This window comes from Rhipicephalus microplus, chromosome 8 (assembly GCF_043290135.1).
Source record: "Rhipicephalus microplus isolate Deutch F79 chromosome 8, USDA_Rmic, whole genome shotgun sequence".
In the NCBI taxonomy this organism is placed as follows: Eukaryota; Metazoa; Arthropoda; class Arachnida; order Ixodida; family Ixodidae; genus Rhipicephalus; species Rhipicephalus microplus.
This window is the reverse complement of record NC_134707.1, coordinates 46281245-46307694: the sequence shown is the minus strand read 5'-3', so window position 1 is coordinate 46307694 and position 26450 is coordinate 46281245. Positions and strand designations below refer to the sequence as shown.

Genomic DNA, 26450 nt, shown 5'->3' with positions numbered 1-26450 from the left:
GCGATGTAACGACTTTCGAGTACTTTCAAACTGTATGTTGCAGTTTTTTGCCTGAAGGACTATACCGACAATTTCGTTGGATCATAAAACAATTTTTGATACTAATTTATGAAGCAAGGTCTGCATGTACGAAAACGACTGCAAAACAGTTCGTTCATGCTGCCGCTATAACCCTGCCGTAACATTACGTCCTCGTCCGGTGCCGTGGAAAAGAAAATTGCAAGCAGCGCCCAAAAAGCGGGCGGCAAGCTTTGCGGAAAGTATACAGTCATGCGACACTTCTTAGCGTTCCACCATACTCGCTGAACAAATGTGATGCAAGAGGGTGAGCGTAAGCAGAGAAAGGCATAGAGCGAACACAGAACACAGAACTATAGAGAGATCAGTAAATGGGTTACGCGTCACCGAAGTAGCTATGGCTACCGATTCTCCTTGAAAAATTGCCTGGGTCACTGGCGGCTGACTGAGAACATCGCGGAAGTGGGTCTCGAACCCAATTTGCGAAACGGCGTCAGAAACTTTCAGCGCGCAATCGAAAACACCACTGTAGCCTGCGAAGTCCAATGGAACATAGCGAGCTGCCTTACGAGTACACAGCGCGGCCGGGATCACATCTTCGTGCGTAGCACAGGAAAAGATGAAAGATGCTTGATCTTTGTTACGACGTGCGTGAGTGAAATGGTGCCCGTATTTAAAATGAGACAGCGATGAAGATGATACTCATCACCTGCTGCACGCGGCTGAAGATCTGACTCGCTCAGTGCGAAGCAATCCGGTGGTTGATTTTGATTTGATGGATATGTGGGATCTAACGTCCCAAAACCACCATATGAATATGAGAGACGCCGTAGTCGAGGGCTCCGGAAGTTTCAATCACCTGGGGTTCTTTAACATGCGCCCAAACCTGAGCATCCACAGTGGTTCTGAGGAGACGACTCCAAAAAGGAACGGTGCAGCAAGGCAGAGAAGAGGCAAAAAGCCAGTCCGCAGGGCGCGGGAGTAAAGGCTAGCCGCGTGGCTGGCTCAAGGTCGCTGCAAGCTTGCACCTGGCACTACGTGAAACCAGAATAAACTAAAGAAACGCCGACCTCTTTTACTGACTATCATCATCAACCGAGCAGTAGCGCTTCTCACAGCAGGCAAAAGTTCCATGCTTTCAACCTCGCTTTTCAGGACGAAATGGCGACGTGAACCTGGGTTACTGATACCACCAGTGGTGCTTGCTATTTTTTTTCTGCCAACCACCACCTCCCTATCCATAAGCAGCCACTTTGTGCTCACGGCCTTGGCTCAGGTGACATGTATTCCTGTGAAGTAGATAAAGTGGAGCTGCACACAAGCAAAGGGCACATTCGTACAGTAGATTTTTTTTTCGGAAGCAGTTCCTAGAAATGGCGTGGCACTGTGGTAGATCTGTGGTAGAGCACCTGTTATCTCATCCAAATCCATAGGTTCAAGTTTCACTCGAACCGATGTACTTTACAGCAGAGGTGTCATGACCCTGGTTTGCCTAGCGCCGTATATATATTATCCTCCAAAACCAGCGCGTACCATGAACCCGTGCGTACAATGACCACCTAAGCTTTCTGTATAGATGGTAGCCTGAATCACTCCCACCAGCTCCGCTCTGCCTTGCATGTCTTACTGCCAGCGGTGCTAATCAGCAGTTTCCCACATTGCAGTTTCCCGCGTAGTGAATGTCCGCTCAAGAGACTACAAGTTTGTTTCTGACGAGCAGAAGAACGAAATGGTGTTCATGCTTAACTTACTGAAAGGCTCCTGCCAGCAATTCATAGCCTTCCATGGCAACGGTGGCGGCTCGACCATTTCTCTGTATAAGTTTATACATCAAATGCCTAAAAACTGACGGGACCTTTCTCTATTCGTTTCGTTTTGTTTTGTCGCCTATAAGATCTTGGCATTCACCTAAGGTGGCTTGAAGGTGAAGCCCTTTTCCTTTTTTTTCCTTCACAGTCAGCGTATAAGGCATAGCGTTTCCTAAATCTACACTAGAGTGAACTCTGGTGCTAGTGTCGATGGTAGCTGCAACGCATGGTAATTTCGTGCGCATGGTAATTATTGGCATAACATCGATTTGCCTAGTCTTCGTACTTTACGTTCGTTATGACTATGCCTGGCTTGAAGCTGCTTTTTCGCGAAACAACAATTGGCAAATCCTCGGCAGTTACGCTTCCCCACCTTAATATTTAGGCTTACCACTTCAAATCGAATCATAATCTGAAAAACAGTCTGTTCTTTTATTTGAAACAAAACCAATACACAACAATAAACGAAGCCACAGGTGTATTCGCCGCTGGACAGCACAAATACTAAGCAAATCCATGTCATACCCATAAATCTCATGGTCACTGAATGATCGCAGCGCTAGGGTCCCTTCAAGTCATATTTCAAGTAACTTTCTGGTATAAGCATGGCCTCCGAGATGGCGGGCGCGCGGAGAACCACGCCGCGCTTCTTACAATCTCGCAGGCCATGGTATAGGAGAACACAGAACATGAGCCATGGCTTCGTGTACCACAGCCAGGCTCTGTCTTCATTTCTTTCTCTTCAAGCCACGCACTCTGCGGTTTTCTTCGCCGCCCAAAGGAGGGTGCTACAACGGCGTCGTTTGGCGTTACGTCGCATGGCGTCACGGCAGAATTCGCGACGTCAAAATGCCACAAGTTTTTGTTATCTGCGGCGTTACAGAAACGTCTTGTGGTGACGTTATCATGCGATGATGATTTTTTTCATCACTGGTCACCGACGCCGTGGGACGGTCACCATTGAAGGTAAAATTTTTTGTTTGAAGATGCATTGAAGGCTTTCGCCGCCATATACAGACAGTATGAAAGGAGCAATTTTGGCTTCAACTGAGAAAAATTTTTTCGAACTGAACAACCCAGGGTGTTGTGAAGTTCGTTTGCATCGCAATCACTGCACAGCAAATCGGCGCAGTAATCCAGCGGGAGCTTTTACGCAGCGTTTAACGCAAGTCATATGACTGGCGGCCACCGATTCAATTAGTACCATGGTATGCGCCGCTAAAAAACGCCAACACTGCTAGTACGCTGAAATGTACAGCCATCAGCAAGCTTAACACGAATGCCCCGATGTAAGTCCTGGACTATACTTTGATGCCAGCTACGAAGCAACGGGCGCTGTTTCTGAGACAATACCTCAGTTATACCAGTATAGTATGTCGAAATTCTTGCATAACATCTCGGCAACATAGCCGAAAAGCCACGTCGAGCTAGCGTCATTCAAAGTTTTCTTTTCGAACACGCTCTGGAGCATTCGTGCTATGCTTACCGGCGACTGTACATACCGGGAGGAGAAAAACCTCACACAAGAAAATGATGAAGCCAATATATAGTCGTGCCCACAGCAGGTCACAATGCCACAGCCGACAACCTTTGCCAAAGCCTCAGCTCCAGCGACCTTTCTTGCTTTACGATTTATCGCAATTTCTGTCCTCCATCTTGTCTTGAATTTCTGTATTGTTTGGACTTGCAAAATGAGGCGCAGGCATTGAAGCCACGTTGAGTGTAAGCGTGACGTAAAATGCAAGTACCACAAGGTCAGGCACACCAACTTTCTCTTTTACGATGTGTTACCACAGTGTCACATATGTGGGCTTCTTGAAAAACCATGCGGTGGTCGTTTAACTCAATCTGTTTGATTTTATGGGAGGTTAATGGGAGGTTCATTGGAATCTGAACTTGGCTACCTTTAATGCTAGAACGCCATCTAGTGTAGGGGGTTTCCAGGCTATTCGGCCCAGAACCCCACAGAGAAGACGCGGAGACAGACAGACCAGGAACCTTCTTTATTGACCGGAATCCGGGCGGCAATTGCCCACTGCCAGCCGCTGTCACGTGCTGCGAGCACACCCCATCGTCCTTGTCCCCTTCGTTACTCCTGTAGCGTCATCATCATCGCCATTCATCATCATCGTCATTTTTCTAGCCACCGCGCTGAGCCTCTCGTGCAGCTCATGCGAGAGCTCGTGGCGCGAACGGTGGAGAACGAGCACCAGGCCTGGCGGTTCGGACGTGGCAGCTGCTGCCGCTCCGCTTCGTCAATCGCCTTTGATAATAAAGTGGCGAGAGAACGACACGACCACGTTGGCCGCCATCCCGTCTTCCTCTCTCGCTACCTTGGTGACCCGGAGAACACGCCCTTCGCCGAGCAGCCCGCTGCCATGTTCCCGCAACTCTGCCCGCCAGTGCCGCCGTTCCAATCGACCTACCCCAAGGTATGGTTCATGCAGCTCGATGCCGTTCTTGCGTTGAATGGCGTCGCGGACCAGCCGCTTATGCACGCCATCTTGCTCGACGCGCTGCCGGTCGAGTTTCGCCATCTTGCGACCACATCAATCACGAGCCCGCAATCATATGACGCCCTCTGCATTGCGCTGCTCACCTGCTACGGCCTCACGTACCGACCGCTTCCAGGGTGCCGCGAATTTGGGGCTGTCACTGCATCGCAACGTGTGCTACCAACCGGCACGCCACCCTCTATTGACCACGACCTCACCACTTCGTCTACGACTCCCTCTACCTCGGATCCTGTCACAGGAACATTGAATCCTGCACCCGACCATGACGACGAGGTAGAAGACGCTCGCACTTCCACTGACTACACCACCGAGAGCTGCGTTCCGTTGGCGCCCACGTACAAAGGATCACTGCATACGCCTATCACATGCACAATTTCCGTGACATTAACGGCACGCGACACCTCAGCGACCCCAGACTCCACGACGGCTACCTTGCCGCACGCCTCGGAGTCTGGGCAAGAGATATTTTCACCCATTATTCGGCACCCGATCCCGGAGCTTCCACAGTCGACATTATCCAATGAACATGATCTTCCATCAACCATGGCAATCTGCGCATCCTGCAAGCAGCCACTACCATCTCCCTTCACGTCTCCCGCAGCTGAAGTTGTTGCCCGCGACATGCTACAGCAGAACTTCCGAGATGCTGCTACAATGACCAAGGACCAGATGACAGATTTGCTAATGGCAGAGCAGCCAGCACAATCCATAACCACCACACAAGCGGACATCCACCAGGCTTCCCCGACGAGCACGAGTGCGCCAGCCAAGTCTCCGGTAGAGCCCACGCCTTCCGGATCCCTTGGCCAACCTCCGGAGCCTTGGAAGGGCGACACCACAACGCAACAATCTACCTTGAATTCAGACATGACCCTCATCATGACCCAGGCGACTACCGCCTTTGCGTGGAACATCGGCAGACCGATCACAGTGAACCTAACTGCCTGCGGTGACTTCCTTGCGCTATTTCGACCACGGCGTTTCCACGCCCGTCGACTCGGTCATCCGTGCCGGCATGTCAGCCACACTGCACCCGCTCAGGTTGGTGTTTCATCGACGGCTACGTCCGGGCCGGAACTGCCAGCCCACTGCTCCTTGTCTACAGCCATGTCGGCGCCATGTGTGCTGTTGGAGACGCCGCCGCATCCTTTATGTTTCAGTACTAGGTCGTCCTGGTTCCGTTTCAATGCATAGCACCATCTCGCCACCATCACCAGCTCGGCCCCTCCGGCGCCCTCCCATGGCTCCACCTGTGTGTACCTTTGTCAGACACGGATTCTCAAAGCACCGGGTGCGCTCTCGAGTGATCCCGCCAAGTCATCGTGGGACGCTCGTGTTTATGGCCACAGCGACCCGGCTCTGCCATCTTTGCCCGCTGCGTTTCTCCCAGTGTCGGCCGCCAGAGACCCACTGGTTGCCGATTGTCCCTTCCCGTTGACGACCTGGACTGCTCATGGACCCCGTTTCATTTTGCGAACCTAACTCGCTTGTATATACGCTCTCATTATTTTCATTCTGGCTTCATTTCTCCGGGGGGGGGGAGTAAATCTGTAGCGTCATCACCATCGCCATTCATAATCATCGTCATTTTTCTAGCCACCGCGCAGAGCCTCTCGTGCAGCTCATGCGAGAGCTCGTAGCGCGAGCGATGGAGAACGAGCACCAGGCCTGGCGGTTTGGACGTGGCAGCGGCTGCCGCTCCGCTTCGGCAATCGCCTTTGATAATAAAGTGGCGAGAGAACGGCACGACCACGTTGGCCGCCGTCCCGTCTTTCTCTCTCGCTACACTCCTACGGTCAGCGCTCTCACGGCCGCCGCTCTCATACTGCCCCCTCCCCTCGGAAAAGGTAGAAAGAAGATGCCGCATAATTAGAGGGGCTATCCCTGGTCGCGACGGACCACACGTAGTGCACACAACCACATGTCTGGGCAGTCAAGCGACACCTAAGGATACCTCATGGGCTGCCAGACGTCGTAGTAGCTGACTCGCGCAAGGGTACCATCTCCGCCGCCACTCGAAAACGGAGGCACACCGGTCTCCCTCAGCTTAGTGACTACGGTCGTCGGTGGCAACATGGCGGGAAGCCATTGCTCTTGGTGCAGATCCAGTCTCACCGAGTTAGCGGGCCCAAGGTAGTCAAAGTAGACCTCCTTGTGCTGGCATTGTTGCACGGTGCCGTGGCAGTAGTAAGGAACTCGCTCCATTTATTGCCGTTGTAGCGTCCCGGACTTCTGACGTCTAGGTGGTAGCCACTCCTCCACGCAGTAATCATTGAACGCTGGCGAGCTCAGCAGCCGTGGAAATGTGACGGCCCCGCAGAGGGTTTCACTGCTAATGCATCTGGTGCTCACATCTCCACCCTCGCTGACGTTGATGCCAGATTGCTTTTCATCGCATTTCTCGACGTAGTTTCAGACCTCGAGGACCGCCACTTTGCACTCAAAGGCACACACACCTGTGAAATCACTCGCGTTGGCCACAGGTTCCTTCTTGAACGTGTCTACCTTTTCTGTCGCTCTCTCCAAGGATTCCTGCAAGTCTTCTTTTTCTGCCTGCAGTTTGCCCACAACGACTCTGAGGCTTTTCAGCTACTTCATCAGTTCAGACCGCTCGTACAGGATTTCCTCCACGGAAATGTCCGACCAGTCTGCCGAGGACTCTATTTTTTGCAACAGAAGTCGTGGCGTGATAATTTGACTCAACTGCTTTCTGAGCGATTATTTTCTCGGATTTTCCTTCAGGAAGCTTCCCATTTAAACTATCGAGCGACACAGCCATCATATGCTTTTCTGCCGTAGACAAACTGGTTGTCGCAGCAACCACTTCCTCCTCCCTTGGTGGGTCCTTCTCGTGCCGTTGACGCAAGGAGCTCAGCTGCTGTTCCGCCTTCGCCGATTGGTCTTCCAGTTTGTTGACCCTTGCGGCACACTATACCCTGGCGGTGTCTACAACCTCTGCCTTCCGTTTGCTTTTCATAACCTGCATAGCACACACCTTCTTCTCGGCCATGTGCTGTTCCAGCTGCGCTGTTCCCTTGGCCAGTTGTTCCACAACACTGACGTGCTGTTCCTTCATCTTCTCAGTCTGTGCTTTGTATGTCTTCTTCGCAGCCTCCAGCGACAGCTCGAACTGTGCGTTCTACGAGTTAGCCACCTAGTTGTGCTTGGTCTCAAGGCTTCTGCGTAGCGTCCGCTGCTCTTCCTCGTAGCTGGCATTGATGTCCTGAAGCTCTTGTTGCGTGCTTTTTCTCAGCGCCTCAGTGTTGGCCCTGCCCTCCGACTTCAGTGCCTCCATTTCTGCGGCGTGCCTGACCTCCAGCCTCCTCTCGATGTTCTCCAACTCCTGATCGTACTCGAGCCTTTGGGAGCCCAGTGTGTCAGCGTACTCATCCACATCGTGCTTGAGCAGAAGCACCTCTTCATCTTTCGACCTCACTTCTTCCTGGTACTGTTCCTGGCTCGCAAGCAGTTCTTATACACGCCTCCTGTGCTCGGTCTTGGTCTACCGAAGCTTCTCCTCAAGATTCTGCGAAGTGGACTCTCACTCCTTGCGGACGGCCTTTCCCATGTATTCTAGCCTTCCCTCTCTCTCGCAGAGCAGCTTGTCGTACTCAGCTTGCGCGGACTGGGCCTGTTGTCGCAGCGCAGTATTCTCTTCCGCAAGCCGTCAAATTGCGGCGCTCGGGTCGAGTGCAGAGTCTGAGCTGGTGATCCCGATGCTCTCTGCAAGCTCTACAATTTTACTCTTATTCCTCGTCTTCTTCTTTCTGCACGTATGCTACTTCGTAATCCCGGGACTTTGTGACCGCATTCATGATCGCTGCCCTCACTCGCTCCACAAGGCTGTGTTACGTCGCGTCAATCCCACTTCGCGTCAGCGTCCGCTCCAACGTCAGCGGCATCTCATCAACCCTGTCGACACCAACAGGCCTCTGAATTGCCTCCATGGAGCTCACATTTCTCCATGATGATGGGTAGGGTCAATGTAGATGGCCCGGTAATTTGCTGAGCAAAGCGAGCAAGCTCTTCGAGGGAAGGCAAAAAGCGGCCCAACAGGTGTAGCTGAAAACGGGGGTGGCATCGTCGAATAACATGCGAGACCTTAACGGCCTCAGGTGAAGTTGGGTCCGCCCGACGAAAGAGTGTCTGCATGGCCCGAACATAAACTCGCAGACCCTCCTATGAGTGTTGCGTTCGTGTGTCGAGCTCACGCATGACACGGTATTCGTAAGCGACCAGTAAGAACTCTTCTCGGAATGCCGCGACGAACTGGTTCCAGTACTGAAAGCGTGGTTGAAGCCACCGCCATCGTTGTGAGGTACCACGCAGAGTTACTGGGAGGATCCCCCGGAGCACATCGAACTCAGAGAAGCCACTAACGGTCGAGTACACGAAAATATTGTCAATGAAGCCGAGGACCAACTCTCTCGCGTCTTGACCAGAAAAAGTGGGCACAGTCAGCGGTGTCGTCAAGGTCATGGTCGTGGACAGCCAAGTACCTCGATGTCCATGGACCAGGGGCAGGGTTCTTCTCATTGAGTGCCAAATGTAGGAGGGGTTTCAATGTTGCTCGGCCCAGAACCCCGCAGGGAAGACGCGGAGCCAGACCAGGAACCATAGAGTCAGCCATTAATAATGTAAACACACAGTGTACTATTTTATTGGACGACTTTCGTGTCAAAGTAGGCAAGAAACAGGCCGCAGGTCATGCTGTAGTGGAATATGGCATCGGCTCTAAAAATTATAGAGGGCAGTTATTAGACGAGTTCACAGAACGTAATGATTTACGGATCTTCATTACCTTCTGAAAACGGGCAAGTGGACATGGCGAAGTCCTAATGGTAAAACTAAAAGTGAAGTAGACTTTGTTTATTGCGCACACTCAGGCATTGTACAGGATTTAGAAGTAGTTGGGAAGATCAGATGCAGTGGCCATAGAATGATAAGAGCTCGTATTCACCTAGATTTTAAAATCAAGGACAAAAGCTGATACGCAAGAAGCCAATGATTGAACTGGTAATAAGAGGGAGAATACAGAATTTCAGAGTTCCACCTCGGAATCAATTCGAGGCACTAAACAAGATAACCGATGTTAGCATTGGCACAATGAATGATAATCTTACTAGTATCATAAAGAGTGTGCAATTGAAGTTGGAGGAACAGTCACAGGACAGGAAACTGGCAAACTATATCAGGAGACGAAAAATTTTAATAAGAGACGACAAATGATAAAAGCCTCAAATTCAGCCGATAAAATAAAGCTAGTGCCGCTTTCAAGGTTAATCAATAGGCGTAAGGTAGCCTACATGAGGAGGTATAACATAAAAAGAATGAAGCAGGCTGTGAATATCTGCAGAAGCCTAAAAGCTGCAAAGGCAGAATTGTACATAGGCAAAAATCGGATGTATGCATTGATTAACAAGGAAGAAAATGTCATAACCAATACAGATAGGATTTTCGAAATAGAGGAGAAGTTCTACAGAGAGCTGTACAGACGTAAAAAACTGGCATCATATTGTGAGAAACAATAATGGACCAAAGGAATTCGGCATCCTACCGGTAACGACAGGAAAAGTAAGGAAAGCCCTAGAAGGAATGAAAAGTGGCAGAGCCACTGATGAGATAAGGTAACAACGGACCTACTGAAAGATGGTGGAGAAAGTGTGCTAAAAAAATTAGCCACCTTATATACGACGTGTCTCTTGACGGGAAGGGTACCAGAATCTTGGAAGAACGCTAACATCATCTTAAAGAAAGGAGACGTCAAGGACTTGAAAAATGACCAGCCGATCAGCTTACTGTTCATTCTCTACAAACTATTTGCAAAAATAATAGCTAATAAAATAAAGGCAATATTACAGTTCAATCAACCAAAAACCAAGCAGAGTTTCGTGCCGGCTACTCCACAATAGACCATATTCATACTATTAATCAGGTAATAAAGAAATACGCGGAATAAAACCAATCCCTATACATAGCTTTCATAGATTATGAGAAGGCATATGACTTAGTCGAGACATGAGCAGTAAGGCAGGCAATACGAAATCAGGGCATCGATCGAAGCATCTTACGTAAACGTACCAGTAGAAATCTACACAGGATCCTCAGCCACCATAGTTTTTCATAAAGAAAGTGACAAAATCCCTACAAAGAAGGGTGTAAGACAGGGAGACACGATCTCTCCAATGCTATTCACCACATGTTTAGAGAAGGTATTCAGGACCCTAAGCTGGGAATAGTTAGGGGTAAGAATTAATGGAGAGTAGCTTAATAACTTGCGATTCACTGATGACATTGTCTTGATGAGAAACTGAGGGGAGGAATTACAGCTCATAATTACTGAACAGGACACGGAAAGCATAAAAGTAGGTCTGAAAATCAATATGCGCCAAACTAAAGTAATGTGAAACAGTCTCGGCAGAAAATAGCACTTTGCGATAGGTGGAAAGATGCTGGAAGTTGTAAAGGAATATGCATGCTCAGGACAGGTAGTAACCACGGAGCCAAACCATGAGAGTGAAATAGCTAGAATAAAAAAAAACGGGTTGGGTAACATTCGGCAAGCATTCTCAAATAATGAGTGGTAATCTGCCCCTAACCCTCAAGAGGAAAGTATATACCATCTGCACCTTACCACTTCTTACCTACGGAGCAGAAACCTAGAGGCTTACAAAGAGGGTTCAGCTTTAATTGAGGATGACGCACTGAGCGATGGAAAGAAAAATTATAGTTGTAACCTTAAGAGACAACAATAGAGCATAGTGGGTCATTAACAAACCGGGGTTTAGGAATATTTTAGTTGAAATCAAGAAAAAGAAACGAACATGGGCTGGACACGTAGCACGTAAGCAGGATAACCGCTGGTCATTAAAGGTAACTGACTGGATCCCCAGGAAAGGCAAATGCACGAAGGGGGTACAGAAAGTTAGGTAAGCCGATTATATAAAAAATTTGTGGGTACAACGTGGCAATGGAAAGCACAAGACCGGGTTGATTGTTGATCATGGGAGAGGCCTTTGCCCTACAGTGCGCGTAGTAAGGATGATCAATGATGATGATGATGATGATGATGATAATGATGATGATGATGATAATGATGGTGATTGCATTTTTTACACTTAGCCCCGGTCCCCGAATTGTCAAGAATTATGCAGAGCTGATTTCCCATGACAAATAACACACATCTGCACCTGTGTGAGTGGTTTTTAAGATAGAGAAAGGAAGAGAAAAGTGAGCCCCGTTATTGTCTGCTTCAGTGAGCGACACCGCCACAGAGCTCACAAGGGATGGGGGTGAGGAGGGATAAAAAGGGTAGAAGTAAAGGCATAGAAAAGAGGAAGAAGAAGCAACAACAAACTGAGGGGATAGGAGAGACAGGAAAGATGGAAGCACTGTCACTGGAGTCCGAGGACGGGGTACACTTGCGAGAGATGTTGTCGGCGTCTGTAGATGGCGTTGAGCAGGTCCAGTAAGTCAGAGCTTCACTGTCGTCGGCGGCAGGAGGTGACGTAGGGCGAGCCCAGTCGGCCAGAGCTACGGTGACGCCGAAGGTCGCAAGCGCGCGGAGCGCGCGGGTGCACAACCGGTCGGCACGGAATCCAGCGAGCGACTCCCTACACATCTACACCTGCCACTCAACGACATAAGAAGCTTAGGCATTGTGCAACAATTTAATGAAGCAAGAAAGCACTTGTGACCAAAAGCTCTCCATCATTTGGAACAATCATGCATTAGTTAATTGGATTTCTTCTTTTCTTTCGAATAGGTTTCAGTACGTACAATTTAGGTCTTTTCAATCATCTGTTTTCAGTGTAACTTCCGGCATGCCTCAAGGCTCCTTACTAGGCCCTCTACATTTTAATTTACATAAAAGATTTACCACATAACATTCCCGTTAAAATTCGCGTGTGCGCTGGCGACTGTGTCTTTACCATACGATTAAAACCTCCAATGATTTGCATCAATCCAATCATGATGTGACACTTGGCAGATGCAAATAAACTTACGTAAAACTGTCTCCATATCATTTAACAAACGCTCTTTTTTCTCTCTTTTTCTTTATTCGTTTCGTGGTGTGCCTCTGAAAAATGTGTCTGAATACAAATATTTAGGCATTTTATTCACTAACTCTGTCTTGGTTACATCACAATGATGTAATGTGTAACCGCGCCCTTAGAAGACCGGGGTACCAACAACGTACTCTACGTTTGGCCCCACCTAACATAAGGCTCCTGACTTACCAAACCTTAGTTCGCCAACTACTCGAGTAGGACTCTCTGTCATATGGAATCCTCACAACATATCTGACATAAAAAAAATGGAATCCGTGCAAAAGAAAGCCGTCCGCTTCATATATTGTCGCTACGACAGGTATTTTTCACCTAGTTCTCATCTTCACAGACTTCAGCTTACTGCTTTCTTTTTTCGTCGTCATGTTAAATCGCTAAAGTTCTTTTGCGCTCTCATTAAAGTCTCTAATTCCCTTCACTCAGCGACTAAATTACACCTGCCAAACCAACTTCCACTTCATCATGATTTGAACATGTCTCCTTTTAATCACTGAACAAACTCGTATAAATAGAGTTTTTTTATCCGCATCATTGAATTATGTAATGCGCTGCCCGGCCATGTTAAAGCTCTATCCCGTGAATTCATTTTGTACATCACTAATCACAGATCTTCATTCTCTGTACGTCTTGACTTGTATTGCAATTTGTTTTCTGTTCTGTATCCACTCCTGCGATCTAGGCGGCAGTATGGTAAAATAAATAAATAAAAATAGAAGTGTCCTGTTACGAGTGGTGTAAAAGAGGTCGACCAACTCGCACGAGAGCAACGCCATTGAGTCTCTACTGAAAATGGATCAACACGAACTGATGTTAGTGAGGTGCACAGCTCGGTTACGGTACATGTCTTGTGTGTACAGTTGTTGGGAGTACAGGTCATGGGCTTACAGCTGTAGGGTGTACAGCCTACGTGGTACACCCAACAATCTCTACCCCACCTCTTTCCGAAGTGCGGCTGAGAGTCATACCCATCTACGAAATAAAGGTTCAATTCGTGCATGCTTTATTATCTGTCGGATTTTCGTGTGTACACGTTTCTTCACGAGGGTGAACCATCAGAGAATCCTTTGAAACAGCATCACACTAAAGACAACAGTTACTTGCGTAACTCGATCGGCATCAACTTATGAGAAGTATCGCACTTCTTCCGAAAACACCCTGCTCAGTACGTCACTTTCGTTGCAGAAGACAGTGTCAAACTGATATTTCTGTCTTGCACAGGGAAAATGAATTGGCAAGAAGGTTACTTGGATGGTACAATCTGACGTGCTATCCTGCACCGGGATGGGAAAGTGCGAGACTGCATGAAGCGATAAACTTAAATAAAGCACACACACACCAACGCACCCACACAAGAGCATTCTACTCAGGGAGCGAGAGAGAGAGATAGGACTGTTTATTGTGGCAAAAAGCCTGATAGGTCAGCTGGAATCAATTTTCTGGCATGCTACTCGGCGTTAGGAAAGAGGGGGAAGTGAAATATAAAAAAGAAAGGAGAGAACGAAGGTGTTCTTAATGATGAGGAAGGTGGTTATAAAGAAACCTTAGAAGATCGAATCAATTTATAGTCCCTTGTCGGGTTCTGTCGCACATAAAAAGCTCTTCAACGCTTTCGGAGTGTTGCGGTGATGACGAGGTAGTCGTCCCAACAGAGCATTTTGAGATACTTGTTGCTTCTTACACTTCAACAACACGGTGACCATCAAATTTTTTTTGCGCGATATATCGCGGGCAGATGCACAAGATATGTTCCATTATCTCCGGGCTGCAACACACTTTATAACTGGGGCCTTCTGCACTGCCGATAAGGTGCAAAAAAACGACGAGTGAGTTGTTCCACTTGGATTTTTTCAGACATTGCAGTATATTGCCCAAAGCCCAGTAGCGGTTGTACCGTCTCGATGTTAAATCTGGACGGTGACGCAGTAGGCGTAGTGTTCTTTCCTCTGACAGACGCTAGACGTCTAACTTGTTGATACCATTACAAAGAGATCGCATTCTCGTGCTAAAAAAAATGTCACACAGCAATGCACCGGCTTGCCTCTCTTATCCACCCCGCTACGCTTTAGCAGCTTCAAACCCGCACACTACCACAATGCATCATGTAGCACCATGTAAAGTGAAGTCAAACGACCTTAGATGTATTCAGAAACCATTGCATTGTTAACCAGTTTTTTCTATGTCTTTTTTTCTCGTAGGTGAAAGCATTCAAGCCTCCACACGCCAAAAAAGTGGCATTCCGCATAGAAAGCACATTCCGTTAACTATCACAACGAGTCCCTTTAAGTCTCTTATAGTAAGTAGTCCTTATTCTGACCCATAGTAGGTCAAAATGACCACCTTTATTAAAGCTTCTAACCAACTGGCAACAGTGAACATGCTGTGAGTCACCGGAATTAATGAAAAAAAAAAGAGAGCACAAAGTAGCATAAATCTACTTCGGAGTTCATTGTTATGCATGTTCTTTTGTTATCCATGGCTGGAAAAATAGCTGTATTTTGCTTACTACTGTTCCACATGGCCGCTGCCTCGAGTTTTGCTATCCTTTCTTGAGGTGCAACAATGACTCTTTTCACAGCTCCTCGCGTGCTAAAAAAAACGACACTGGGTTTAAGGCAGGTGCACATCAGAGTACCCACGCGTGGCGACCACTGCTAATGCAAGATGGCGCAATCAAAGCGCTACATGGCATGCGTTCTTCTGACGCTGGCTGGTAAGCGCACATTTTCTTGTAACTCTACTTGAGTTGATACTTTTTTTTTACTTAATCAGTAGTTTGCAGCGGCGTCCTCATAACTGAGCACCAAGTCTAATCGGCGTCCCGTGATCACAGTTTCCAAGAAAGCCGTCACAATCTACATGTTCAGTGACAGCGTCCATGCTGTAAGCTTTTGTTTTCTTCTCATAATATATGAACTGAATTTTTAGTTTCCTTTTTTTAGGAATCCCCATTCTTACAACTGTTGATAAGGCTAGGAGGTTCACTCGTTAACCAGAAGCATCGAATGGTCTTTTTTCTTCCTTATGGCACATCGATCGGGAGACCAAAGGTTTTTTTTTTTTTCTTTTCTCGTACTCAAGAAAGCGAAATTCTTATTCCGTCTTTGCCTGCACCTTTGCTTGTTTTCTAACTACTGAAGCCTGAGATGATGAGATGATGAGATGATGACCGCGTTCTTGGCAACGAGTACAATGTGTTTAGGCCTCGCTTCAAGTGTGACCGACCGCACAGTAGCTTCAAGAGACTGCTCTTGGAAGTGTAATTGCGCTGGAATATGATATGCTAGAAGGCGCAGTTCACATAATGAGCATTCCTATTGATGTCTAGAGGTCTGAAAAGGTTTGAAAATCTGCACGGCGTACCATAGACTAACCAACTTCGTAGTTATCTTCCTACATTTTTTTTGTTTTGTTTTTTTTCTTGTGCAGTGGAGTAACGAAAGCTGCTATACCTACAAATCAAAACGGAACGTCAGGTTGAAATTTTAGATTTCAAGTGGGTGCTTCACGCTCAGCTTCATGTTGTAAGCATGAAATTGGCCAAAAATAATGCAGTGACGAGCTACAACGTACGCATATAAGCTTCACCAGGACTAACTTCAATAACTTCAACAGTGCGTGGCTGACACTAGCTGATTATGAACAGCAGCTCATTAAGCTCAAGTGAACTCGAATGAAGTGGGAAGCTCTCTGAAGCACCGCAAAATGACACTCAGAGTGGCTGTCCTATTTAACGTTGCTAATAAACTCGTTTTTACAAGTCAAAATAAATCACATTCAGTACTTTTTGCGAGGTGTCTTCTAAATACAAGGTCTGATGGCTCAAAAAACTAAATGTGGCACATGCCTTTTTCAGGCGACACATTCGGCTGGATTATTATTGTACACTCAATTCATAACGTTATGTGGAATTTTACGTCTCAAAGCCACAATCTAATTATGAGGGACACCATAGTAGAGGGATTCGGGAATTTCGACCACCTGGTATTCTTCAACATGCAAATGACGTCGCACAGTACATAGGCCTCTACACCACTTCCCCTCGACGGAAATGTAGCCACCGTGGCGGCCATCGAATAGGCGAACTTTGGGTCAACAGCTGGGCCCCGAACCGACTGATCCAACGTATCGGGCACTGCGATTTGTGTACGACACCAATACCTAGCGGGCTTGCGTGGCAGGGAAGAAATTCTTTATTTTTATGCTCAGCTGGGCGGATGCAGCTGCGTAAAATACAGAGAGCAGCCACGTTTTCAACGTCCGTGCCAACAGCGAGGGAAACATTGTGCAAGAATGTTATTCGGCTGTGAGAGCAAAAGAAAAAAAAAGCCGAGGTAGAGCTCATGGTCTCCCGCATGCTGGCCGTTCATGTATGACCAATGGCTTGCAGATAATGTAACACCTGTGCCCATTGTTCCTATGATGGCTGGTGCGAAGGCCGAAGAAAACCAGCGATTTTTTGCGAAAAAAAAAAGTCCAAGAACAGTCCTGAATTGCCAAGAACAGTCGCGAATTTTTTCTACGAGGACAATTGTCATTAAATTGTCGACATACCTGAGTGTGTTGTGACGCAGGAAATCGGTATCAAGGACTCTCAGTTCTCTGGTCGTAAATGCATAAACGCACTGAAATCTCGTTGAAGCTTTTTTTAGGGGGGGGGGGGGGTAAAAAAGTTAACTGCAATGTGAAAAAAAAATCATAAATACAAACTAGGTTAAAAAACGAAATATACATACTCCTTCAGCGAGTCACTTTTATTGAGCTACATTGAATGACCTGATCGACGTTTATTGTTGTACTTTCGCCTTCCTGCTGCGAAAAGAACGCCTGGCAGCGATGTTTTCATCGCACAAGCGTTGCTTCTGCAAACTCAGTTGCTCTGCAATGTGCAGATCAAAATTTTTTTTAATGTGGTTTGGGCTAGTATACATAAATATTTTTAGACATATTGGTCAAGATAAAGTTTCGAGGTCCTCTAATTCAATTTAGCACAAAAAAATGTTATCCTAATGAATTCATAAAATGCATCATTTTCAAAAGAAGTAGGCTAGGAATTGTACGAAAAACACTTATCACGCAAAATCTAATCACCGAGATCTCAAGGTATGTACGCCACCACGCCCCTGAAATGCTTCTAAATTAAAAATCTTTTATCGATACCTTCATGGCGCTTACGCTTACACGGGGAGCGAAGCCTGAGACCTGAAACTGGTCAAAACCTAACCAAAAGGCGTCACACATTACCAGTGAGTTTTATACGTCACCAGCTGATTGCCACTGTCATTTGCCTTTGAATTTTCTGCGAGCTCTCGATACACTTATGCAACACACGCCAGACACCCTAATACCGTATGTTTCCTATTGTCACCAACAGGCATCTCATGGGCCGAGTCCCGTAAAGAGCACCAGCCACACCTTTGCAGTGGATTCTTCATGGGGGTAAGTGCACTAGGCAGTTTGACAGGCAGCAGTGTCATAGCTGTAGTACTGCTAATCATTTGTCCTGTTTGGTGCATCATGAAGCATAAAAAATATAAATTTCTGGATTCTGCTGTACTGCTTCTCGTGGTAACTGGCTCTCCGTAGTTTCAAACAAGTCCTATACGACAGTACGGAGACATACAGATACGCAACAGTTTGGTCACATGCCTACTTGTTTCCCTTGTCCCCCAAAATAGCGAGTCTGTGGGCTGATGAAAGCAGAACAAAACTAATCTTTCATCACATGAGGTGCCCAAGTATCGCGCCTTTGGACGCAGTTTGAAGACTTTGTTTTCGTTTTAACCATGATTTACGTAAATCTATACGCTAAATCTTCGGCGAGGAGAGAATATGAGAGGCAATGACAGAAATTAAGCGTTCACAGAATTACAAAACACACCTGGAACATACGCGTAGCCCTGTTAGAATTCCCGATAAATTTAATGTGAACTTTCACACAAAGACGTTGGGACATTTTATAGCAGGAAGACATATACATTGCTCCATTAGTCAACCGTTTCCAACTAGACGAATGGTCTTGAATTTTTTATTTAGTTTCTTTTTTATTATTTTTGATTAACAAGAAGGGACATATAAAAACCTGGCGTAACAGTGCTTAGCCATAGCCCCATAGCGACTAATATACAGCACTGTTAATATCTGTGATAATATCCTGGCGACTGCACTAACTTAGCAAACCGCAAAAATACATGTATATTCGTAATTAAACGCTAGTTACAAGAGATTGGGAAGCTAAAACCTAATCCGTGGTGCCCCGCACCGCGGCGTGCCTCGAACATATGGTGGCACACCATCCTTTCTAAGTTTTACGTTGCGGGCACATCGCACGTGTAGATACTTCTTTGCGTGATCCGCGCCAGAATATCTTTCCGATCATCTGTTGTGCTTGAGCGCCAAAATGCGAACAGCTGAGTTGGTTCTGGAACAAAATCGCCACGAGTGATCGCACTCGAATGTTCAACGCTGCGTGCATAAATGCCATCGCACGTTGCCGCCGATAAGATTAGAGAGTTTTAGTACTGCGGAATGGTGCTACGTACGCATCACGCAAGCGCCTTGCGTTACGTGGCGTCGTTTACCACTAATCGGCTTTTAGTACGCCGTAGTACCCGCGTACGTAACGAGCGTGAAGCGTGTTGCGCCATCTGGTAGATCAAAATAGAAGCACGTGTTGTTGACAACCAAAATGAGCCAATCCAAGTGCTATAGCCAGATTATGGCCATATTTTAAGCCACAGAGCCGGTCGGTGCTTGCCTTCGATGCTGCCATTTTGCAAAACGAAGTCTCGCGGTGTCGTGATCAGCTCATACGTACGCACGCACGCATCTCATGCGTGCGTACGTAGCGGCTGCGTACGTAACGCGATACGTGCGCGTTGCGGTCTGCGCATGCGCACTACGCAGAACGTGGCGTCCTTACGTACGCAACGCCGCCACGTACGCAGCGTATGCAGTACTAAAACTCTCTATTGTCGACAGTCCACGCTCTGTTCCGTATCTTCCTTCGTTAACATCATGACCACGTGACTTTATCACGGCCTTCGTACGTAAAATGTCCAATTCATAATATTTTGAATACTTCTTCTTAAGACAGAAAATCACGCAAACTCAGCTTAATTATCGCTGTGTGAATGACATTTTGCTTTTAACTTTCAGCCGCAGCCACAAAATCCGTGTGGCTACCTGTGTTATACATATGAGGGTGTCTATCAAGGAGTACTACCAGACGGCGCACGCTGTCGGGTAAGTTGACCAGTATTTATAAAATATCTTCCTGTTGTATTGTATCAGTGACTTCGTGCTGTTAAGAAATAGGAAGAATGTATTGTTGATTGATATCTGGCGTTTAACGTCTCAAAACCACCATATGATTATGAGAGACGCCGTAGAGAAGGGGTCCTGAAATTTCGAATACCTGGGATTCCTTAACGTGCACGCAAATCTGAAAAAGTAGGAAGGAGCAGCATTGACTGCTACTAGGCTAATTTCAACAGGCTTTTTGATACAAATAAATCAGTCGTTTTAATAAAAGTGATATTTGACAAAACAGATTCAAGAATGAATTTTGCATGATTATAGTATTTGAATCGTGTGATGAACCTCTTTCTATGGGGTCTAAATTATACTTACGCGTTTGTTGTATGGCCACTACTCCAATGACCATTTTGTTTTTGTTTTTTGCACTCTACTCATATTTCTGTCAAATCGTGCAACCCATATTGAACAATACGTGACAGTACGTCCACGTGACAATATAGTATTGCATTCTGTGCTAATAATACCTGTTGGTGTGTTGCGCGTTGCTGCCAGGGTGGCACGGCCTAATCAGGCTATCACTCAGCCTTTAGTCTTGTGGTGTGCCCCAAGGGGAATCGGGACAATTTGGCCTTGAATAAAATGATAAAATAAAATTTGTAATCAAAAGCACAGCAAAGTTATCCACGAGAATTTCTATTAGTGCATGTCTTCATAGAAAATTGCCGCCTCAATATGCATTATCAGATATTTTTTTTTTTAAATCGTGCATTGTGAGAGTGAAAACTGAGTATCCTTACATAAGCCATAGAAAATAGTGCAAAAGTTTGCTGAGAATAGTGATCCGTTTCTGACTTACCCGATTACCACTACTAATATATTGTGTAGTTTTCAACCACTCTTGCGCAGAAAGTACAAATGCCTACACGACTACAGGACGTTCACTCCACATTGCCATTGAATGCTTTATTCTCCCTTATTAGCTGTCCAAGCTTGAAGACGACGCCACTTATTCATATATCAAGGAGACAACAGTGTCCTATTGTATGAGATGGCTCGATGTAGCATTTCGTTAAATATTCGCACTTCTGATCTCACTCTGACGCACGTTTATCTTATATGTGATAGCCACTGTTTCCCCTTATGCTGCGCACTGAATATGCTTTTGTGATCAACGTGCGTGTATCCCACATATTAACAAAAAGTCACAGCTTTGCTGCAAACGCGAAGCAATCAACGCGATAGCAACAAGATGGAAAGTCGCGCCCAAAATGGCAAGCAGATCAACACGTGCCCCGCGTTTCTCACGCGCAAAGGACGCACAAAACGTACTCACAAATACAGATTAACGCAAATAAGCGTCTCACTTGTTACTTCGCTGTGTCTGAAAAGCGCGCCCTTTTCGAAAGTGGAGGCTGTGCAACTATTGCAGTGACCTTTGATTGATATGTGGGGTTTAACGTCCCAAAACCACTATATGATTATGAGAGACGCCGTAGTGGAGGGCTCCGGAAATTTCGACCACCTGGGGTTCTTTAACGTGCACCCAAATCTGAGCACACGGGCCTACAACATTTCCGCCTCCATCGCTATTGCAGTGACCTTTGAGCGCCCGGTAATTACAACAGAATCGTTCTGATGAAACTCAAAGACTAGCCAAGACGTATGATTCTCCCCACTGCCAGATAAGGGCGCGCGATCGAGCGTACACCCCTTAGTCTCTACGGGGGCCAAAGTACGCGTGAGAGATGAGAGCCGCTGAGCGCTCACTGAGTCATCTTGCTGATAATGCTGAAAACATCATAGTCCCCCTCCCCCCAAGATGCCCGCCAACAGCTGAACGTGGTAGATATGAATAGCTTGCCGTTTGAACTTTCAAGGAGGTACCTCTCGGTGGCTCAATGGTTAACGCTTCGCATTCAGGACGCGGAGGTCTCAAGTTTGATTTCGCACACCGGAGTCTTTTTTTTTTCTGGGATTTTTGGGAGATACGTATACATATACGGTGCAATCACGTCACCATTGTGCCAGTGTTCGCATATATAAATTTGAACGCAGCATCAGGACGACACTAATTTACGGATGTGTCTTATTAGTTACGTTACATATTAGGATAGCTTTGTTTCAAGTCATGAAAGCCTGTTGACTCTAGTGTTTTTGCTTGATTTCAGATTGCATCATTCTTCGGTCGTTCAGGCCGATGCTACAGAGGAGAGTGCATCGTTCAGAGTAAGTATACGTTACTTGCTATATATTCCGCTGACGTTTCTTTCACTCATTTGTGAAAATGGTCAAGCCGTAGGCTCACAAACGTTCTTTCTTTGTATTTGTTTGTCAGGGTCCTTCTAATGGCGAAAAGCTTTCGCTAAGATATGTGCGACATCGAATTGGCTGCAATTTTGTCCTCATAAGATAATAACATCTAGGGCTTGACGTCCCAAAACCACGATATGATTATGAAAGGCGCCATACTGGAGAGCTCCGAAAATTTAGACAACCTGGGGTTCTTTAACGTGCACCTAAATCTATCTACATGGGTCTCAAGAATTTTCGCCACCATCTAAAATGCAGCCGCCGCAGTCGGAATTCCACCCTACGTCCTTCGGGTTCGCATTCGAGTGCCACAACTACTATACTACTACGGTGGGGCTGTCGTACGAAATAATCTAGCGTAAAAGCTTTTTTGTGGATATGGACGCTGACCTGTTTGGGTCCGAAGACTGTGTGCATTTGCTTTAAGGTGTAGAAAAATTTATTGCGGCATGAATTTGTTTTCCAAAACTTTTTTTTCGAAACCAATTATCAAGGTTACTTTGAGTACTGTTGCCTGAACGCAATGAAGGCCCGGCGCATTATTTGCTCTTTTCAAGCCTAATGTTATAAATATAATGTGGCCGACTATCATACAATAAGTGCTGTACAGTCTGTCGACTTATAAGAAAACACCACCGGCATTTCTAATTCAACTGCATTACACGGGCTTGTAGTGAGAATTTTCTTTCGGGGAGGACTTTGTTGAAGGCCCTGGAAAACAATTGTTATTATTATTTGCTCTCTGTAAAACACCCCCCACTCAATTTCGAAAGGAGAAAAAGAGGGAGGGACCAAACCCCTAGGGCAACCACTCCCTCGCTATGAGTCCTCGCTCCCTCGCTATGTTTACATATTATATATTTACATATTCCTTCGTTTTTATTATGCCTTAGATTAGGGGTCTCATCAGCGGACTTCGTTTGCAGCCTGCGACTTTCAAACGAACGAATGTTTTGCGATCTTTTTTCATGGTATTCACATTTTTTTAGGGGCGAAGCTCTGCTTAGTCTAACCTTGTCATGCGTAACGCGTAACCGAGAAAAAAGACGAGAATAAAAAAGGCAGTACCTCTCAAACCATGTAATAAACGGCGGTGTCTGGTAGAAGTACATATAGAAACTTCAGTTAAGTAAGGATATTCTAGATGGCGTTGTACCACTACTCTCTGATTGGATGCTGCCTGGGCTGTAATTGGGTACACGGAGAATGAGTTCCTCTATCTGCCTCCTGAAAAGTCACCGTACGAGGCGGATCATTGGTGGGGCATAAACTAAGCAGAGTGGTGGGTGCGTTGAAGACGCTTGTGCTTGGCTTCCTCGACTCACGTCTCGTCGGTGTTATCCGCGCACCGTCAGTGATCTCGAACGGGATCAGACGCATAGACGCATGCACGGACTGACGGACGCACGAACGTATTGACAGACGGATGCTTCGCCCCACTCATCATCATTCACTTCGTGTATAAGCTGTGATTTTTTTACTCACGTGATGCGATAATAATGCTTTGCTCGATCAAGCTACACAGATGGGACTGTTCTCGAAAATTTCTTTTTTCATTAGGTACCTCCTTTAGTCACCGTGTTTCAAAACAACAGTGGCATAAAATGCCTACTTCAGAATTGGCGTTTATGTCTTAGTAATAATAGAGGTCGATATTTATATGTTACTGGAACGATTTCACCAAACTACCGTCAGGAATTACCTTTTCTTAACTATGCTAATTTGTTTTATTTCCTTTAATGATGTCATTATCATTCTCGCAACGTTCATATTGCACCCACCCCTTCTGTAACGCCCTCTGGGTCTTAAACTTTAGGTCTCGAGGGTATACTAATAAATAAATAAATAAATAAATAAATAATCTTTCATAAATCACATATGGTAAATGCACACCCAAGTGGCAACTATTGGGAATATCGAACGCAAAAGACATTTGTCGTTTGTTACACGTCGTTAGCCAACGACAACCAGCGCGATAGAACCAAGAAGCTTTTCTTATGCGTGTATACCCCATGAAGACGTAATTGCAGTACAGCGTTGAATTCTTTTTGCAGGACCAAAAATAAGGCAGTGCGACGATGTTTATCGCGGGGTGAGTATTTTATTTTTCCCGTTTAAAGCATTCGTGAAAGGTGGTGTTCAGTAGAAACCATGCGGGGTTTGGCGGAATCCACTAGTCATCTTGACGGGGAGTGCAAACTCAGCCCCGGATATATCGGGGTGGTGGGGCTTGTCAAGCTGTAGATCATAGCTTTTACCCTGCTATCCTCACCATGTACGATACTTTCCTCTATGCTATGCGACCTTTGTTCAAACTGTATAGATTATTACGTATCGATTATGGTGAAATAAATGAAATGTATAATCTCAAAAAATGGGGAGGGGGTGTTGCGGCCTGGGGTGGGGGCGCAAATTCAGCTCCATGTATTTGGCAGTGGGGGGGGGGGGGAGTGCTTGCTGCGAAGAAGCTTTTGACTCCTCCCTATATATATATATATATATATATATATATATATATATATATATATATATATATATATATATATATATATATACATATATATATATATATATATATATATATATATATATATATATATATATATATATATATATATATATATATATATATATATTTATATATATATATATATATATAGATAGATAGATAGATAGATAGATAGATAGATAGATAGATAGATAGATAGATAGATAGATAGATAGATAGATAGATAGATAGATAGGTGGAGGAGTACGCGACACACGCCTACGGCAAAAATGCATATGATGAGGCGGTTTGCCTAAAGCAGAGCGCCATTGGCATATAGAAACCCTTTCTTGGTGTATCAGTTCTTTTCTCAATTGATGATTGATACGTGAAGTTTAACGTACTAAAACTACCATACGATTATAAAAGACGCCATAGTGGAGAACTCTGGAAATTTAGACCAGCCGGGGTTCTTTAACGTACACCCAAAATAAAGCACACGGGCCTACAGCATTTTCGCCTCCACCGAAAATGCAGCCGCCACCGCCCGGATTCGATACTACGACCTGCGGCTCAGCACATTTTTTTTAATGTAAGCAAGACACAAATATTTTCAATGAATGTTTTCCAGTCGCCCGTTCATCCTTACCATCTGACACGATGGCATGGGCATAGATGGATGAAATTTATTTGATCCTCCGAAAAGCGCTTTAGCACGTTGCGGGCCACTCCCACGTCGGAACAGAAAGACCAAGTCTCTCTGTTGCGTCGCGGGCCCGTTAGGCATCGGCATGCCTAAAAAAAATCCTAAGCGGTACGTGGCCCGCAACGACAGCAAAATATTTTCCTTTCTTCCGCACTTCTTTATTGAAGGCGTCACGTTAGTCATAGCTATAAAATGGAAATGTGTTAGCACACGTACATTAATGCAATCGTGTCCATTTGAAGTTTTTGAGGAGCATTGCTATAGTTAAAGACATGCATGCTTCTATTATTGTATAGACATAAAACGAATGGTGTTCGCGAGTTTTCGAAGTGTTTCAAACAGCTTAGCATCGGTGATCTCACTCTCAAATCAAGACTGACGGATGTCTTAAATATCTTCGAACCAACATCCATTTTAAGCGCGTATGGTGTGCGTTCCTGTTATTCGGTCGATGCATCTGAGTTCGATACATTGATTTGTGCAAAGCATGATCAACTAGGAGAAATTTAGACGCCGTTCTAACAATAGTATAGAAGACCATCCAAGAAGAACGCAGGCTGTATTCCAAAAAACTGAATCTGTTTCTTCGCCGAGCCTTCTACGATACACAAAGGCTTTCATAGCAATAACGTAATGGTCCTCATGTTTGCTTTAAAAGCGTTTAGTTTTATCTAGGCATCAAGTGTATTTCGAGAAAACACTTAGTTGATATTAAAAAAAAACGGTAACTTGGCACGTAATAAAATTTGACGGAAAGGTTTGTGGGAAGATAAATGCTTCCGATGGCTATTGAAGGTTTGCGTTAGCTTCTTCTGACATTGTACATTGGCACGCGCCTGTAATTTTCCCCACTGTGTACGTCAACATTCGAAAATCTACGGGGATGATTGTGGCGAGGTTGAACAGCAATTTTACCGGAAATGAACAGACACTTGACAAATGAGGACAGTTTGAGCGTTCAATAACACGACGACGTCTCCTAGCCTTAGATTTAAAATTGGTTTCTTCCTGTCCTCAAGAGTAGAGGCCATGGAGTTCTACTGCACATTGTACAGTTGTTTTATCCTCTAGTATACTCCACATTAGCATTCAGCAACATCGTATGGTGCAGCAGAAGAATGCAGAACTTGGCTGGCTCTCGCAGCCGGCAAAAAAAGAAAGTGCAGCACACAAATATCGCACCAATAACAATTTTTTTTCAATTGTTAAAGCTGGTCGCTCATAATTGATTAGACAAGTGCACTGGTAACAAAATACTCAGAGTTTTATTTGGAAACA

At 45.7% G+C, this 26450-nt stretch overlaps 1 protein-coding gene across 2 annotated transcripts in view; it reads left to right on the top strand.

The window, feature by feature from the left end:
* The first annotated feature begins 14964 nt into the window (after positions 1 to 14964).
* LOC119165380 (uncharacterized) overlaps positions 14965 to 26450 on the top strand; it is a 20593-nt gene continuing 9107 nt past the window's right edge. The window contains exons 1-5 of one of the 2 annotated variants that reach the window (XM_075870487.1): positions 14965 to 15121; positions 17783 to 17847; positions 19567 to 19653; positions 21837 to 21894; positions 24033 to 24070. In XM_075870487.1, the coding sequence (XP_075726602.1) occupies positions 15073 to 15121; positions 17783 to 17847; positions 19567 to 19653; positions 21837 to 21894; positions 24033 to 24070 (297 nt within the window). In that variant the 5' untranslated portion in view covers positions 14965 to 15072. Of the gene's footprint in view, positions 15122 to 15214; positions 15292 to 17782; positions 17848 to 19566; positions 19654 to 21836; positions 21895 to 24032; positions 24071 to 26450 lie in introns of those variants that run through there. The other variant, XM_075870488.1, reaches the window with a different exon arrangement.